We start from the raw sequence: 19,752 nt of genomic DNA, 5'->3' as shown, positions 1-19,752 counted from the left end.
CGGTGGTTCGCTTTGCTGCCGGGGTGCAACATTTGTGAGACTTCGAATGGAGTGGTCCGTACGCCCCTCCCCCTCGCCTAAGTAAATCTTACCTGAAAATGAGTGAGATTCTATTCTTTTTCCTTTGTCCTTTTTGTTTTGTCATTTTTTTGGCTTTGCTGTTGAGGTTTTTATTCCAACTAGCGAGGAAAGGCCTCGTTTTGGAACTGGAGACGAAGAGTCGTTTAAAGACCTTTTCAAAAACTACTTTGTCTGATGGCATTCTCTTGTAACCATGGCTTCTTCAAGCAAATTTTTTCTTTTCCTCACATTTTTCTTTTCGTCTCTCATCATTCTCTCTTTGCAAACCATATTATCAAAACCGCAAAAAATATCTTCAGATTTACTTGCTAAAGCATGTAATACCCGTGGCGGTGTCAGAGGCTGGCATCCCAAGTTATGTCTGAGAATTTTGAAATCGAAATTTTGAGAATTTTTAAGTATAATCATTCGGTATTAGGAATTTATTGGCCCGATTAATCCGGATTCACATGCTCTTCAAAGTATTGAGTTCTATATTAATTTTTTTTTCTTAATTTATTTCATTTTTGAGTTAATCCTACATATTTATATATGATCTCGTATTCGAAACTCATTGGCATCTTTGTAGAAATTTTCGAGTCGATAATATCTTAATGAAATTAATACTTTATTATACATCTTAATCATTCAGATATATTTAGATCTAAGTGAATGTAAAATAAAAATAAAAACAATCACACTTTTCTACTATATTAGAAGCACCGGTTGGTGCTTCTTTCGTCGTCCGTCTGTGGACCCCACCCCACCAACATAAAAATAAAAAATAAAAAATTGGGCCCCATATTTTAAATAGGCCCTAAAAAAAAATTGTAAAAAAAATTAAAAATTGTGGGCCCCATATTAAACAACATCCAGTATTAAAAAAAAAGTGGAACCCACCACATCCAAACTCACGGGAAAAAAAAAGTGGACCCCATATTAACAAAATCAAGCAATATTGAAAAAAAAGTGAATCCCATATTTTTGGGCCCCATATTAAACAGGCCCTAAAAAAAAATTGTGGGCCCCATATTCAACAACATCCAGTATTAAAAAAAATTAAAAAAATTGTGGGCCCATATTCAACAACATCCAGTATTAAAAAAAATTGTAAAAAAAAATTGTGGGCCCCATATTAAACAACATCCAGTATTAAAAAAAAGTGGAACCCACCACATCCAAACTCACGGGAAAAAAAAAATGGACCCCATATTAACAAAATCAAGCAATATTGAAAAAAAAAAGTGAATCCCATATTTTTGGGCCCCATATTAAACAGGCCCTAAAAAAAAAATTGTAAAAAAAATAAAAAATTGTGGGCCCCATATTCAACAACATCCAGTATTAAAAAAAATTGTAAAAACAAATTGTGGGCCCCATATTAAACAACATCCAATATCAAAAACAAAAGTGCAGACTTTGTATTCTTAGCAAACACTAATATAATAAAGTTTTAGATACGGAGCACAAATTACAATGTTATATCAATCATGTTTTGAACATAGTATATATATAAAAAATAAATAAAAATTGGGCCTCATATTAAACAGGCCTATAAAAAAAAATTGTAAAAAAAAAAATTGTGGGCCCCATATATATTGACCCCATACTAAACAACATCAAGCAATATATATATAAAAAAAAAGTAGAACCCACCATCTCCAAACTCACGATAAAAAAAGTGGACTCCATATTAACAAAATCAAGCAATATCAAAAAAAAAATTGAACCCCATATTCAAAAAAAATAATGTCAAAAAAGACTTTGTATTCGTAGTAAACACTAATATAATAAAGTTTTAGATTCGGAGTACAAACTACAATGTTATATTAATCGTGTTTTGAACATAGTATATATATATATGTGTGTGTGTGTGTGTGTGTGTGTGTGTGTGCGCGCGCGCATAAAAATAATGCAAATTAATAATGTCAAAAAAAAAAAGTGCACCCCATATTAAAAAATCAAACAATATTCATGTAATTTCCAAAGTATCTCATTAAGTCAATAATGATGGATTCATTACCGCGTGCGTATCAATCCATTAGTGGGAGCAAATGAAATTATTGTACAGTAACATACTTAAAATACTTATATATTAAAATAAGATAGAATTTAATTACTTTTTCATTTTTTCCTTACTCTAATAAATGTGAAAATAATTGTAGGCCCATATTAAACACCATGCGTATTTGTAGCAAACACTAATATAATAAAGTTTTAAATATGGAGCACAAACTACAATGTTATATTAATCGTGTTTTGAACATAGTATCCCATATTGACAAAATCAAGCAATATATATATAAAAAAAAGAGTGAATCCCATATTAAAAAAATAAACAATGTCAAAAAAAAAAGTGCAGACTTTGTATTCTTAGCAAACACTAATATAATAAAGTTTTAGATACGGAGCACAAATTACAATGTTATATCAATCATGTTTTGAACATAGTATATATATATATATATATATATATATATACATAAAAATAATGCAAACTAATAATGTCCAAAAGGGTGGGCCCCATACTAAACGACACCAAGCAATATAAAAAATAAAAATAAAAAAAGAAGAAACTATATAAAGTATGGGTTTAGACCCATGCTTCATCGTCCGTTGTCCATTTAAAAAAAAAGGAAGAAAAAAAAGTGGAACTGACCACATCCAAACTCACAGGAAAAAAAAAGTGGACCACATATTAACAGAATCAAGCAATATTAAAAAAAAATGTGAATCCCATATTAATAAAACAAACAATGTTAAAAAACAAATGCTTAGAAAATCAAACAATTAAATCAATAATGATGGACTCTTTAGAATAAGGAAAAAATCAATTTCTACTTTGTTTCGTTTTAAACATGTAAAATTAATTTAATAATTTGAATTAGAATTATCTAAATCAAAATTTGATAAAAAATAATAAGTATTTTACACCGTTAAATTAATCGAATTAAAATTGAAAGTATCAACTGATGCTTAAATATTGCTATTGTTTTATCTCAAAGAGAGGAAAATAGTTTCTTTTTAAACAAGTCTTCTCTTTTAAAGAGTATTAATAAATTTTCGTAGCAAACACGAATAAAATAAAGTTCTAGATACGGAGCACAAACTACAATGTTATATTAATCGTATTTTGAACATAGTATATATATATATATATATATATATATATATATATATATATATATATATATATTATCATTATCTAAACACAACTATATATACATAGATACACTATAATCCGAAGTGTTGGGCCCGTGCGCAGCACGGGCATAGGCCATCTAGTATTGATATAAATTTGAGATGTCACCCGCATTTTTCTTGTTCGTCTAAGGTATTTTCTTATTATTTCTTGTCCCGACAGAAGAGAAATTTTACCTTAGTCCAACTAGTGCAATTCATCTGCAGGAAGGTACTTGAAACTTTTTTGTTCCTAATTTGATGAGGAAAAGGTACGAATAAAATATTATTATATCTAAATCGAGAGTTTAAGGGCTATGACCGAAGCCTCCGTCTTAAAAATCAATGAAGAAAAGAGATCATTAATGATTATTTGACACATGATTAGTCGATTCAGTTACATGGCATTCTTTAACCAATAAGGGTTGTGGTGAAGTGGTAACATACAAGTACTCCTATGCATTCTTAATTGAATATTTACATAATACATATAGAGTTGTTTTATTAGGAAGTGTTTGACTTTCCTAAGATGAAACATTCCAGCGAGAATCGGAATTTAATTAAATCCCCAAAATGAAAAATCTGAAAAAAGGAAAAACTACATAATGTAGAGAAAGTATAGGGGCATAATGAGGACTGTATGGTTTGATGTGGTTTAAAACAAACTACATTAAAAAAAACTACATAACACTCTTTTACTAAAGTACCCTCAGTTATTGTAAACATTAGATTGTAGGAAATCAATCTGTAATCTGTATTGATGTATGAAAGTCATTATATACAAAGTAGGTATCTAACTATCAGCATAATACTAGGCTAAATTATAGGACCTAATTACTATACATAAGGAAGAGATCATGCCTAATAAACAGTTGCTAATTATGAAAAGATTATCTTAGTATTTACAATATTTATGTAGACTATTACATAGTCTATCACACCCCCGCAGTCGAAGCGGGAGGTTGTCGTACGCTTAGACTGTCCCTGAAATCATCAAAGAGCACGCGCGGAAGACCTTTAGTGAAGATGTCTGTGATCTGGTAACGGGACGGGACGTGAAGAACACAGACTTCTCTACGGGCAACTTTCTCACGTACGAAATGTATGTCCATCTCAATATGTTTAGTGCGTTGGTGCTGAACTGGGTTGCCTGATAGGTATATGGCACTAACATTATCACAATAAACCAATGTAGCTGTCCGGATAGGACAACGGAGCTCCAACAGAAGGTTGCGAAGCCAACAGGACTCAGAGACGACATTAGCGACGACACGGTATTCGGCCTCGGCACTCGACTTAGACAAAGTAGGTTACCGTTTGGATGACCATGAGAGGAGATTATCGCCAAGGAAAACACAGTAACCAGATGTGGATCGGCGAGTGTCCGGACAACCACCCTAATCTGCATCTGTATAAGAAACAAGAGAGGTAATGGAAGATTTGTACAGATGGAGACCAAACTCAATAGTACCTTGAATGTATCGGATTATGCGTTTAAGAGCATGCATATGTGCAACCTTTAGATCATGCATGTGAAGGCATACTTGTTGAACCGCATAGGAGATGTCTGGTCTTGTGAATGTAAGGTACTGCAACGCGCCGACCAACTTACGATATTGTGTGGGGTCATCGGAAGAAGGCCCGGCCATGGCACCAAGTTTGGCTTTGGTGTCGACCGGTGTCTGACTCGGCTTACAGGCAGTCACGCCAGCACGCTCTATAATATCTGCTGCATAATTTTTCTGAGAGAGAAACATGCCGTGTGAAGTCCGGGTAACAGCAATACCCAGAAAATAGCTTAAAGGGCCCAGATCCTTCATAGCAAATTCGGAACTAAGCAGAGACATGATGGATTTTCTGAGGGCATCTGAGGAAGCTGTGAGAATAATATCATCAACATATAGCAGAATGTAAGCAATGTCAGAACCTCGACAATAAATAAAGAAAGAGTGATCAGATCGGCTATGTGAAAAACCAATAGTAGAGACATAGTCTGCAAAGCGTTGGAACCATGCACGGGGAGCTTGCTTATGTCCGTACAGCGATTTCTTCAAGAGACAGACATGATGGGGATGCTTTGGATCCTTAAACCCAATAGGCTGATGCATATAAACAGTCTCATTAAGATTACCGTGTAAGAAAGCATTCTTGACGTCCAACTGATGAATGGGCCAAGAGTGTGCAAGTGCAATGCTCAAGACAGCGCGAAGAGTAGCCGGTTTGACAACCGGACTGAAAGTCTCGTCGCAGTCAACTCCAACCTATTGAGACCTGCCATCACAGACGAGACGGGCTTTGTGCCTCTCAAAAGAACCATCAGATTTCTTTTTATGACGAAAAATCCACATAGAACGAATAAGATTCACATCAATGGGACGTGCAACCAACTCCCACGTCTTATTTTTAATTAGAGCATTATATTCATCAACCATGGCAGTTTTCCAATTGTGGTCATTTAAAGCACTTATAGGATTTCGCGGGATAGGCAAGATGGTGGAAGTGTTTAAGTTAAACAGTTGTTTGGGCTTGAAAATCCCATGTTGGCTTCTAGTGACCATGCGGGTGGGCTGCTGGGCAGGCACGGGTGGGGCAGTGGGGGGGAGGGGCTGCTGGGCATTGGTCGTGCGGTTGGACTGCTGAGCAGTGGGGGAGACGGGCTGCTGGGCAGTCATGGGTGGAGCAGTGGGGGGGGGGGGGGGGAGGGACTGCTGAGCAGTGGGGGGGAAGGGCAGCTGGGCAGTAGGGGGTTCGGGCTGGACCGAGGGAACGACGGGTAGAGTAGGCTGCGACAGAAAATGCAGGGTGTAAGGAGAAATCCCATGGTCCAAAAATTCATAAGAAGTTGGGGTTGGTGAGTGCAACTTTGAGAAGGGAAATTAAGTTTCCTCAAAGATGACATGCCTTGATATGATGATTTTGTTGGTGGATAAATCATAACATTTATAGCCTCTATGATTCAACGGATAGCCCAAAAATACACACGGGGTGGATCTTGCTTGCAACTTATGAATAGTTGTAGATGGGAAAAGTGGATAGCATAGACACCTAAAAACCCGGAGATGAGAATATGAGGGGGTTTGTCGGTAGAGAACTTGTCACGACCCAACCCCGTAGGCCGTGACTAGTGCCTGAGCTGGACACCCATACACACTTACCCAACCGATCGATATATCCATAACTTATTCTTGTCCAACATATATTAGTTCATATAGATGCTAAGATCGGACATAGTCTTAAGCGGTCGCCGATAACAAACGTATCGTATAAACACACACACACACACACACACACATATATATATATATATATACACGCACCAGCCGTTAAGGCTGTCACCGCAACTGGAGCCACTTAGACGCAAACTACACAGACATAACAGAATCATAACGACCCATGACCCACGTACATGTCTACATGCCTCTAACAAAGATAACCGAATCATATGGTGGGACAGGGCCCCGCCGTACCCCTGAATAGTCATATATGCATAAATATGTACAATGGAAAGATCGGTACCGAAAGTGCGGGCTCCGGATCAAAGGAGCACTCTCAAGTGGCAGAATGGGCACCCTAGGCTGGCGGATCACCACAATAAGCGTCTGTACCTGCGGGCATGAAACGCAGCCCCCGAAGAAAGGGGTCAGTACGGAGTATGTACTGAGTATGTAAGGCATGAAATACAGAAAACAGAATCATAACCGGAATAACAGTACAGAACTAGGTACACCGTCCAGAATACCAAGATACTTACCTTCTAGACACAAATCACGTATACCGATGTCATATGCCAGAAAAGTAATGAAAATAAGTGAATCTTCCAGAGTTCCAAACGAGCTCACTTTCCAGACACGGATCGCATGACAGAATCATATATCATAGATGCATATAACGTGCCCCGGCCCTCCCGTGAGGGACGCGGTAAATCATGTATCATGTAAACATATATCGTGCCCCGGCCCTCCCGTGAGGGATGCGGTAAATCATGTACCATGTATGCATATAAAGTGCCCCGGCCCTCGGTGAGGGACGCGGTGAATCATATATCATGTATCATATATGCATGTAACGTGCCCCGGCCCTCTTTTGCGGAACGCGGTGAATAGAGTCATCATATGCCATCCTGGCCACCACCCCGTCATCATATCATCATGTCAACATATCATATATAACGTGCCCCGGTCCGCAAGTGAGAGGGACGCGGTGAATAATGCAGAGAAGTACGCACGAGAACATATCCTGGCCCGGGCTTAGTGAAGGACATACTGAAGCTGCATGAACAGAGTAGTGCGAAACCATATACACATAAATCGAGACCCGGTAGATAGGTATACTTATCGACACCTAAAGGTTCAGAACAAGTTTCAAACCAATCGGACTAGTATAGGAAAGTTACGGATATTTTATCACAGAACCTTTACGGACATTTCAGAAGCCATTTTTGGAAAACCGAAGCAATCATCATATATACATATAACAGATTTTGGAGCAATCATGTTAAGTACCTTTCGGATCTCGTGATGGATAAAATCAAATATAGCTTTTGGAACTGTACGTACATATCAAGGTATATCAAAACTTAACGGAATAGTCGGACGTGCTATCATTCGAAAGTCAAGACATTAATCATATCACTTATCTCTTAAATGCCAATTCAGGAACATATCAAATAGGTCTTTGGACATCATGCCGACATCATATATCATCTATATATACATATAACAGATTCATGCACGCATACTCGTAGAACATCGTACATTGTATTGCTGCGGAACGTGCAGCCCGATCCATAAACGTATTATGGTATTGCCGAGGAACGTTCGGCCCGATCCAAGGTTGTATGCAAAAGTTAGAAACATTAATACTTACAAAATCATTTTAAGGACATGAATTCTTATACTTGGCTTATTACCCAATTATGCAATAATCTCAACCATACTACGTATACTCGTATTAATAGGCCAATAGAAATCGTAGACGAACTCGGAAACTTATCAAATAGAGCTTCGGAATCATGAATACGTATCGAAACCATATGGAATGGCTTATGGAGGTCAAAGATATTAGCCACCCTAATGGCTCTAAGAACGAGCATTTCTTTGAAATCATACATATACATCATTTGTTCATTTCATAAAGATCATGCCATAAGAAAGAAAGGTAAGCCTTACATACCTTGCCTGCTTTCTGCGCAAATCCGAATTTAAGTCTTTGGCTTCACAAGATCTACAACAACATTAATGCGCACCAAACATTAGGTATAAACACTTAAGAATTCAATTCCAACCAACACTTTTTCTACAGAAATTTCGGCAGCATTTCCCCTGTAAATACTACCATCCCAGAGAATCCGACTCGGCTATATCATCAACAACAAATCTGAGAATTTAACTCGGCCAAAATACCAACAACAATACCAACAATTATTCCAATAATACCAACAATCACTTTAAGACATATTCTAACATTAGTAACCTTCTCCTCTACATAATTCATCAACATTCAATTCTACTACGTACATTTAAACCGATATCAACACTCACATATTCATTATTAATCCGAGGTCATTCAAGCACAATTCAAGAACATTCAAACAATCTACACAATATTCAAACAATTCCACCAACACACCATACTCCACCCGGAAACTTCCAATTCCAACAAAGACGATAACAACACATTTCTATCTTTCAAATTCATGAACTACACTTAGCAATTCACACGTTAGAAATGTTATTCCCGCAATTACAAAAAACGATATTAGAATCACATTGGCCTCCAAATCAGCCCGTAACCATTTCAACATCAACTTGAATTATCAAACTCTCATTCCCATCATAAAATACATAACAACAACAACCAAAATACTACATAAAAATTAACTCATCATCCCTACAACACACACACATACACAGCCACAATACTAGATTTTCGGCCACAACATAACATCCACGTTTTTCATGATTTTCATTCATCTCTACTTACTACAACATATATAAATCTTCCATAACATGTAAAAGAATAGAAATTCTTACCTTTTCTTCAATTTTCCACTGGCCACCAAGAGTAGTTTTCTTGCTTAAGTAATTATACCACGTTGGAGAGGATCTTTGAATTAGTAATAATACTAGAAAAATATAATTTTTGATCAAAGTTGAAGGCTCCAAATTTTTTTCCCTTTTTCTCCTCTTGGTCGAATTGGCCCTCTTCCTTTGCTCCCAATTCTTTTCTTGAAAGTTCTTGAATTTGTGGCAAATAATAGTGGCCCTTTCCCTATATATTTACTTGGATTTAATTTTACATGGGCTTGGCCCATGCCACCCCTATGGCCGGCCACTTTGTTGGGCCTTTTGCCTTTTTTTTTTCTTTTTTTTTTTAGCCCAACTTATTATAACTAATATTTTGTAATTCATGAAACCAATTTCCAAAATTTCAATTTTGCCCTTGACCTTCCTCAATATTTCCGCATCAATATTTTGTGGACAACTTGTGTGTCAAACAAGATCAAACATACAAGCTTGCTCTTAGCTTCCCGCAATTATCTTAAATTATCCGAATGCACAAAATGCGGGATATAACAGAACTTGCGTTGGTGATTTATACCCAAGGACCTTGGTGGGAAGTACATTAAGGTGGTATGTGGCCATTTGAAGAGCATGATGCCAAAATGAGGGGGGCATGGAGGAGTGGACAAGAAGAGTGCGCACTATGTTGTTAATGGATTTAATTTTTCTTCCCGCTTTGCCGTTTTGAGGAGAGGTATGGGGGCAAGAAAATCTGAAATTTAAACCATTGGAGGCGCAAAAAGATTGAAAATGCCCATTGGCGAACTCGCGCCCATTATCACATTGAATGTTTTTGATGTCTCTTTCGAATTGAGTTCGTATTAATGCCTTAAAAGATAGAAAAGTAGAATAAACTTGGGACTTGTTAGAGATTGAAAAAGTCCAAAGAAAATTTCTATAATCATCAACAAAGAAAACATAATAGCGGTGCTCATTAGAACTCAAAACAGGAGATGTCCATAAATCACTATGAATGATATCAAATGGCATAGTAGTAAATGACAATGAATCATAAAATGACAATTTAACGTGTTTCCCCAAAGGACAAGAGGTACAAAAAGAAGTTCGGGCCCTATTACATTAAATTAAGGCATTACTACGAAGATAACTAAGGATAGCATTTCCCGGATGGCCGAGTCGGGAATGCCACAAGCTAGGTAATGCGGCAATGAAGGTTGATGGTGGAGTGGTCCGTTTTGTGGCAGTGATAGGATATAATTCCCCGGTGCTCTCACATCTCATTAGGCGGCTCCCCGTCGGTAAATCCTTCACAGAAAACCCAAGAGGATCAAACTCAACAGAAACATTATTGTCCTTAGTGAATTTACGTACGGAAATAAGGTTTTTGATGAGTTTTGGAGCATGCAAGACATGTTGGAGACGTAATTGGGGATTAGGTGGGGGTAGGGATGTATGACCATAGCCTCGAATTGGAATAGTGCTACCATTACCAACAAGGATTCCAGAATTATTGCTTAAATTAAAATAAGACGTGAGAGTACCTGAGTTGGCAGTCTTGTGGGAAGTCGTTCCGGTGTCCATGTACCAATTATCATCCGGTTGATGTATGGACAGAGTGTGCACAGCTGCCTCCACGTCTATTGGAGAGTACCCAGAATAGGATGGACCATGCATGGAATAGGCCTACTGAGGTCGTGGATCCGCACCTAGAATGCCGCTGCCGGGCCGTGGCGTCGTGGGACGCTGCTGCCACGGCCTTGTTGGATACGGGCAGGGTGGAAGTGGCCACTACTGTGGTGGCCAGGTAGGCCAGTAGTAGCCCCCTGCCGGTGGCTGTCCCGTCGGCCACTGGCCGTGGCTGGTCTGTCCGCTGCCGCCGCGGCCGGATTTCCCGCGGTTTTTGTTGTTGTTCCCCTTTCCCTTGTTCCTGTTGGAATTCCTGCCACGATTATTATCACGACGGTTAGTTGAATTATTGGTGTCGCGAGGTGGTGGGGAGAGAGTATCATTGTCAATAAGTAGAGTCGCGGGACTAGAATCGCGGGCACGTTCCTTGGCTGCGGCGTCTTCGAGCTTGAGTCTGGAGCACACTTCAGAGAAAGAGGGAAGCACATCCTTCTGCTGTATGGTGGGGACAAAGTGTGCATATGTCTCCGGTAAGCCTGCAAGGAGGCGCAAGACCAGACGTTGGTCGGACACCGGCGACCCCACGTTGGCAAGCTGATCCGCGAGTGACTTTAGCCTATTATAATAGGCCATAACCGAGCCGAAGTCTGCCATTTTTGTGGTGGTGAATTCAGTTTCAAGGTACGCTGCCCTTGAGTGCTTGTTATCTTGGAAAAGTTGAGCAACTAGATTCCAAGCCTTCTCCGCAACATCATCCGCCGCGAGAATAGAGGTAAGAATATCATGGGATACGGTGGCGTATATCCATTGAAGGACCACCGCATCTAGCCGTTTCCAGAGCGGAAGATTAGCCGCCTTCGTTGCGTTGTACGCGGGGAGTTCAGTGGTGTTAGTTGGTGGTTTGATGTGGTCAAGTACGGAGTAGACGTGGGCTAGAACTTTGAATAGTGTCGCCCATTCGTGATAATGGCCGGTTTCCATGTCTAGAGTGATTGGTATTAAAGATTTCACATTCGTGACGGTTAAAGCAAAATGGAATTTTTTGTTGTCAGCCATTGAAGAGAGAAGAGGGAGGAGGAAGGGGAGGGCGGCTACGGCCAGGGTTAGGAGAGAGGGAAGTGGATGGCTAGGTTTAGGAGATGAGGAAGGAAACCTAGTCTGATACCATGTAAGAAATCAATCTGTAATCTGTATTGATGTATGAAAGTCATTATATACAAAGTAGGTATCTAACTATCAGCATAATACTAGGCTAAATTATAGGACCTAATTACCATACATAAGGAAGAGATCATGCCTAATATACAGTTGCTAATTATGAAAAGATTATCCTAGTATTTACAATATTTACGTAGACTATTACATAGTCTATCATAGATGTTACATTAGATCTATCAACAATTGCTAAACAAAATATTTTAAGACATCTTCATTCCCTCGATTTATCACCAACTATGCCATGTAAATATTTTGAGATATCAAATTCATGCAGCTCCCTAGATAATTAATCAAAAAACAAAATGATCAACAAAAATCAGCCAAAGGAAAATCTCTGATAATAAAAAGAAAATATAGATGCTTTCGAAAGTCGTATCAAATCTCAAAATAAATCAAATAACATTCTTGTGATAATGTTAATAGTGTCAAATTAAAAAGGCAATACTAACTTTCTTTATATTTCTTATTTTATTTCGAGAATTTAATAAGTACTAACTACTATTGTATGTGGCAACATAGAAATATTTGACCAGGGGTAAGAAAATGGTAAAGAGAGTCAAGATTTTCATTGTAAAAGGAATTCATATCTATTATAAAAAGTAAATAACGTTGAAAGAATAATAAAGGATATTAAATTTTGACTTTTAAACAGCAAAATCCCGTTAATGGCGTTAATCAAATGGCATATTCCATCTTATTTATTACCTTTTCTCTTTTATTAATAGTATCTCATAAAGAGGCAAATAAAATATTCACGAAATAAAAAAAGAGAACTCTAGAAATGAATCTAAGCAATATATGGAGAATGATAATGCTGCAAATTTGTACCTTTATGAAAATGGACCACTAACCAAACAAGGTCCAATACCATCAATAGCATACATGAGGAATGACTTCATGGCTTACAGAATACAGTAGCCCGATTGCATGGTCTATTATTTGCCTTTAACCTAACCATCTTAAAATGCTATAAGTTTAGTGATAGTTCTGCCTGTTTCCTATAGTTTTGCTGGTTTCCTTGCTTAACAGACAGTAGTGATAGTGATAGTTCTGCCTGTTTCCTATAGTTCTGCCTGTTTCCTGTAAGTTGATCATTTGCCAAGTTTAAATATGTTTTAAAGCTTTCCTTCCCTTATCCTTTTATTCTTTCCCTAAAATTGGACAAAATAAGCAAAACTTTTTTTTCTCCTACTTCTTCTCCTATCCCTTTGTTGCTGTCTCTATTCTGCCAGAAACAAAAGCTCATATTCACCCGTGAGACCATGCTTTAAAGCAATGTATACTTAGTTGAATACATACAACAACAATTGCGCCTTAGTCCCAAATAAATGGGGGTCGGCTATATGAATTCTCAGTGACTGTGGTACTTCATTTAAACTTATCTCATGCAAATGTTATGCAAGTGCAAAATAAGAAGTACTACTCCTTCTGTTTCAATTTGTTTGTCTTACTTTCCTTTTTAGTCTGTTTAAAAAAGACTGCCTCTTTCCTTATTTGGAAACTCCTTAATTCCAACTTTCCACATGGGTTTACGACCGCAAGATTAAAGGACATTTTGGTACGTTTGACAAATCTTTAATTTAAGACTGCAACATTCAAAAGTGTTCTTTATTTTCTTAAACTCTATGCCAAGTCAAAACCAGACAAACAAATTGAAATGGAGGCAGTAGTAGGTATTAGTAGTTCTCCATATTTTCCAAACGTGTATATATATGAATGGCTAAACCACTCTTACAAAGTATAGAGTCTATAGTAAAAGTGCTAAAATGTCTAGAAAAAGTTCTCGACTAATAGGTATTGCCTATATAGGTCTTGTTCTTTTTTGTGTTCGATCATTCAGTTTTTCATTTCACCAGGCCCGTGAAATGATTTGACTTGCTAAGTTTCATAGATCCCTGGAGATTGTAGGTCCTTAGAGAAAACTTCCTTCCATGTGATTTTAGATCTATTTCATCCTTTTTAACACCTTCACTAACCATGGTGTTATCCTCGATGTGTGCTTCTCAAACCTTCTCGTGAATGTGATCATTATCTTATGTGACCATTGACCGCACATTCATCTTAGTATCCTCATCTCCGAGACATTCATTCTTGGGATGTGTTGTACTTTAAGTCTTTAACGGCCAACATTCATTCCCATACAACATTGTTGGTCTTATAACTGTTCTACAGGTCTTACATTTTACTTTGCTACTTGTTATTCTATCACATAACACCAGTAGTACTTCTCCATTTCGACCATGCGATTTTGATTCTATGTGTAACATCTTATTATTCTGTTCTCTGGTGAACAACGTGCCTAAATATCTAATTGCTTGCATTTAGGTACAGAAATCCCCTCTAATTTCACTCTTCCTATGTTGACTAAATTTGCAGTGCACATATTCAATACCTCAAACATGTCTATTCTTCTTAGTATATGCTTTTAGTCATGCAGGGACTTGCTTAGTTATTGTCTTATAGTCAGTTTAGACAGGTGTATATAAGCTCTCTCTGATCCATTCTTTTTGGTTATAATTTACTCATATTTCCCTTTTAAAGGGTGATTGAATAGTTAAGAAGATGAGCAGTGATTTAGAATAAAACTAAGCAGCAGCTTGCTCTGCATTTTTGAACATTATTGATGCAGATTCTGTAACACTAATTTATGGCCCCAAGTGTCTATATTACAAGATTGTTCCTGAAGGGAAAATTCGCCATTACCGAATACCGAATTACCGAACCCGAACTTTAAAAATACCGAACCGAATACCGAACGCCCAGCCCTATTCATTAGTATTTGAATATCTAGTAAAATCTATGTAGGTTGGCTTTCCCCGAATGCAAGTTCATATTGAAGGAAATAAAAAATTGTTAGTAGTATTGATTTGTTTTCCTTTTAGTAGTATTGATTTCAACCATGCTTTAGTTGAATTGTTAGTAGTATTGATTTCAACCATGTTCTATTTTGGTTGTTTACGAAATGTTTGATAGCTTTTTTGTTCAATTGGAGATTTAAGTTGGTTGCTAATTTTACCTTCTAATTTCAGAATCAATATCAACATTCAAAGGCGGAGTTTCTTCGTACTCAGCCACCCGACACACAGCTGACATAAGAACAAATGAAGGAAAGGTGGCTTGAGAGTGTTGGTGGTCCCACTAGGTTTGGCACAGCTTACGGAATGCCATATCGTGCATTTCGTCAATACCGGTCGCCCCTGGAAGGCCTACATTCTTCCAATACCGAGTCGTTTGATAGAGTGAGTGCTATGGCCATGGAGCAAAAGATTGCCGAGCTATCTAGCCAACTACAGGCCTCAGAGGAAAGGGAGAGACGGAGGGACGTGCAGTTTGAGGGTATGAGGGCCCAATTAGACGCACTACTTGCTTCGAGGGGGATTCCGTCATATCCTGATGATGCTCGTAACCCCCATACTCAATCTAGTGATGCGGATGATGATGAGACTCACGTGTCAAACACAGAAAGGCATGTTTGAATGTTAATATTGTGGTGGATTTGTGGATTGTGTAAGTGTTTTGTGGATGTTTGCGAGGGGTGAAATAGTCTAATGTTGTAGACTTAACTTAATGTAGACTTGTTTAATGTTTTGTGGATGTTTGCCAACGTTGAAGTAGTTTAATGTCTCTTGTGAATGTTTGAATGATGTTTTTTTATTTAACTTTGAAGTAGTTTCGAATTGAATTTGATGTATTGGTAATTGTAATATATGTGTTTGTTGAAGTATTATTTGTAGTAGTTTGGTGAATTGTTGGCAGCTATTTGAGCTGGTTTTAGTTGAATCTAAAATTGTTTTCATCTTGACAGGGGGGCACGGAATAGCAGGTAGGTTCTGCTAATTTTTTTGCAGATTACCGACCTCATGAGGTAGGTTTTCTGGAAAAAAAATTCAAGAAATTGAAAATTACCGACCTCATGAGGTCGGTTTTCTGGAAATATTTTCCAGAAATTGAAAATTACCGACCTCATGAGGTCGGTTTTCTGCAAATATTTTGAACAAATTGCAAATTACCGACCTCATGAGGTCGGTTTTCTGGAAATATTTTCAAGAAATTGAAAATTACCGACCTCATGAGGTCGGTTTTCTGGAAATATTTTCAAGAAATTGCCAATTACCGACCTCATGAGGTCGGTTTTCTGGAAATATTTTCAAGAAATTGCCAATTACCGACCTCATGAGGTCGGTTTTCTGGAAATATTTTCCCAAATATTACGGGTTTCAGCAAATATTTTGCAAAAATTGTAACATACCGATCTCATGACGACGGAAATCTAAAACCATACATTATATATTCATATAAATTACCGACCTCAAGAGGTCGGTAAACCATATCATTATATTATTAATATAATTTACCGACCTCATGAGGTCGGAAATAAGCATTTTTTTATGTCGGAAAATGCTGTTTTTTTAGTAGTGTGAGTGCTTGTTATCTTGGAAAAGTTGAGCAACTCGATTCCAAGCCTTCTCCGCAACATCATCCGCCGCGAGAATAGAGGTAAGAATATCATGGGATACGGTGGCGTATATCCATTGAAGGACCACCGCATCTAGCCTTTTCCAGAGCGGAAGATTAGCCGCCTTCGTTGCGTTGTACGCGGGGAGTTCAGTGGTGTTAGTTGGTGGTTTGATGTGGTCAAGTACGGAGTAGACGCGGGCTAGAACTTTGAATAGTGTCGCCCATTCGTGATAATGGCCGGTTTCCATGTCTAGAGTGATTGGTATTAAAGATTTCACATTCGTGACGGTTAAAGCAAAATAAAATTTTTTGTTGTCAGCCATTGAAGAGAGAAGAGGGAGGAGGAAGGGGAGGGCGGCTACGGCCAGGGTTAGGAGAGAGGGAAGTGGATGGCTAGGTTAGGAGGTGAGGAAGGAAACCTAGTGTGATACCATGTAAGAAATCAATCCGTAATCTGTATTGATGTATGAAAGTCATTATATACAAAGTAGGTATCTAACTATCAGCATAATACTAGGCTAAATTATAGGACCTAATTACTATACATAAGGAAGAGATCATGCCTAATATACAGTTGCTAATTATGAAAAGATTATCCTAGTATTTACAATATTTACGTAGACTATTACATAGTCTATCATAGATGTTACATTAGATCTATCAACAATTGCTAAACAAAATATTTTAAGACATCTTCATTCCCTCGATTTATCACCAACTATGCCATGTAAATATTTTGGGATATCAAATTCATGCAGCTCCCTAGATAATTAATCAAAAAACAAAATGATCAACAAAAATCAGCCAAAGGAAAATCTCTGATAATAAAAAGAAAATATAGATGCTTTCGGAAGTCGCATCAAATCTCAAAATAAATCAAATAACATTCTTATGATAATGTTAATAGTGTCAAATTAAAAAGGCAATACTAACTTTCTTTATATTTCTTATTTTATTTCGAGAATTTAATAAGTACTAACTACTATTGTATGTGGCAACATAGAAATATTTGACCAGGGGTAAGAAAATGGTAAAGAGAGTCAGGATTTTCATTGTAAAAGGAATTCATATCTATTATAAAAAGTAAATAACGTTGAAAGAATAATAAAGGATATTAAATTTTGACTTTTAAACAGCAAAATCCCGTTAATGGCGTTAATCAAATGGCATATTCCATCTTATTTATTACCTTTTCTCTTTTATTAATAGTATCTCATAAAGAGGCAAATCGAGGACGATAATTCTTTTTCTACATATATTCTTAATAATTACCAAATAAGGTGTACGTACTAAAAAGTAAAATTGCTTAAAATGGACGAAAACTCATTTTTATAACAAATTCGAAGTACGATTTTCTTAACAAATTTGAGTTGTTGTTTCTTATCAAATTTATTTAGATTAGTAATTAATGTTAGTAAATAAAATAATACGTATACTAAAAACATCTACATTTTTTTTATTTTTTTTTGCTATAAATCAGCTCATTGTTGACCTTCTCTTATAACCATGGCTTCATCAAGAAATTTTTTCCTTCTCGTCACATTTGTCTTTTCGTCTCTCATCCTTCTCTCTTCGCAAATCACTGTTTTAGAATCACAAAAAAATTCTTCGGATTTACTAGCTAAAGCATGCAAGGGAGATTACGAAGGCTGGAATACCAACTTATGTTTGAGAATTTTGAAGTCAAGCCCCAAAATTATGTCTTCAACAGATCGAGTGAGCTTTGCAGTGAGCATTATCGAAGCTGGAATCGAGAATGCAACAAATACACAAACATATATAAAACAAAGGCTCAATGACCCAAAAACTGTTGATCAAGGCCTTAAATCAGCATTAAATGAGTGTATTGATTGCTTTGAGGCTGGAATAAGCTCATTTAGAAGTGCAAAATTGGAGATTAATGGAACTGATGATAATAAGGATTATATTTCAGCAGATTATGATCTTTCTGTGCTTTATGGACAAGTTTATCGTTGTGATGATTTTTTAACTAAATATAAGGTTAAAGAATCAGTAGTTTCAATTGGACTAAAATATGTGACATACTTTAGTTATCCAGCATTAAATATTGTGGAGGATCTTGAATCTACTTCCCCTCCACCACTAAAATTTTGAACTATTGAGATGTATGGTTATCAAAGTATTAATTAATTTAATTTATTTGCTTAAATTTTGTCTTGTTTTTCTTAGTTTTATTTTATAGCAGAATAGCATAATCCTACATATATTGAGTTTTTTTAGTTTATTTATTCGGTATTCAAAATTTATTGACCCGACTAATCTGAATTCGCATGTACTTCAAACTATTGAATTCTCTATTTAAATTTTATTTTCATCTTAATTTCATTTCATTTTTATTCATAATTCAACATATGTATTGAGATTCTTTTTCTGTCCGTTATGTTGAACCCACTAACATCTTTGTAGAAATTCTTGAGTGGATATCATCTTAATCAAATAATACTTTGTTATGCATCTTAATCATTTAGATCTATTTAGAGCCAATTGAATGTAAAATAAAAACAAACACACTTATTGATGTAAATCTGAGATGTCACCCTCATTTTTCTTCTTATCGTTGAAACTCACGTTTTATAAGGTTGACGCCTTTTTATTTGCCTCAAACAAATTAAAAGGGAAAGGAAACAAACTATTTAGAGCCAATTGAATGTAAAATAAAAACAAACACACTTATTGATGTAAATTTGAGATGTCACCCTCATTTTTCTTCTTATCGTTGAAACTCACGTTTTATAAGGTTGACGCCTTTTTATTTGCCTCAAACAAATTAAAAGGGAAAGGAAACAAACTAAAAAGAACTAGAAAAAGAAAAGAAATGGAAAAAATAAAATAAAAGATCAATCCTGATCTCTTAGATATTTTTTTCTTAGGAAACTTACACAAATGACTACATTTTGAGGGTTAAAAATCTGGCATAGCTATACTTTAGTTAGTTACATTTCGTAGTTACAGTAGATTGTATTCAAAATTTGGCTGAGTCATATTTCGCTGTATTGAAGTTAGATTTCGCTGTATTTAAGTCAGATTTCGTTGTATTCAAGTCAGATGCATTCAACTAAGTTGTATTCAAGTCAAATGTATTCAACTCAACTGTATTCATTTGTAGCTACTTTTTCACTGTATTCATAAAAGGGCTCACTGTATTAATGAATAGAACGAGTAAAAA

The 19,752-nt window shown here is 36.6% G+C and overlaps 1 protein-coding gene across 1 annotated transcript; it reads left to right on the top strand.

Annotated features, from left to right (window-relative positions):
- The first annotated feature begins 18,071 nt into the window (after positions 1 to 18,071).
- On the top strand, positions 18,072 to 18,680 carry LOC132633988 (uncharacterized). The gene has a single exon (XM_060350325.1). It carries the CDS (start codon positions 18,072 to 18,074, stop codon positions 18,678 to 18,680), a length of 609 nt encoding a protein of 202 aa, XP_060206308.1.
- Positions 18,681 to 19,752: the final 1,072 nt, after the last annotated feature.

The sequence above is a fragment of the Lycium barbarum genome, chromosome 3 (assembly GCF_019175385.1).
Source record: "Lycium barbarum isolate Lr01 chromosome 3, ASM1917538v2, whole genome shotgun sequence".
Taxonomy (NCBI): domain Eukaryota; kingdom Viridiplantae; phylum Streptophyta; class Magnoliopsida; order Solanales; family Solanaceae; genus Lycium; species Lycium barbarum.
The sequence above is the reverse complement of the archived record's forward strand: the minus strand, read 5'-3'. Positions and strand labels throughout refer to the sequence as shown.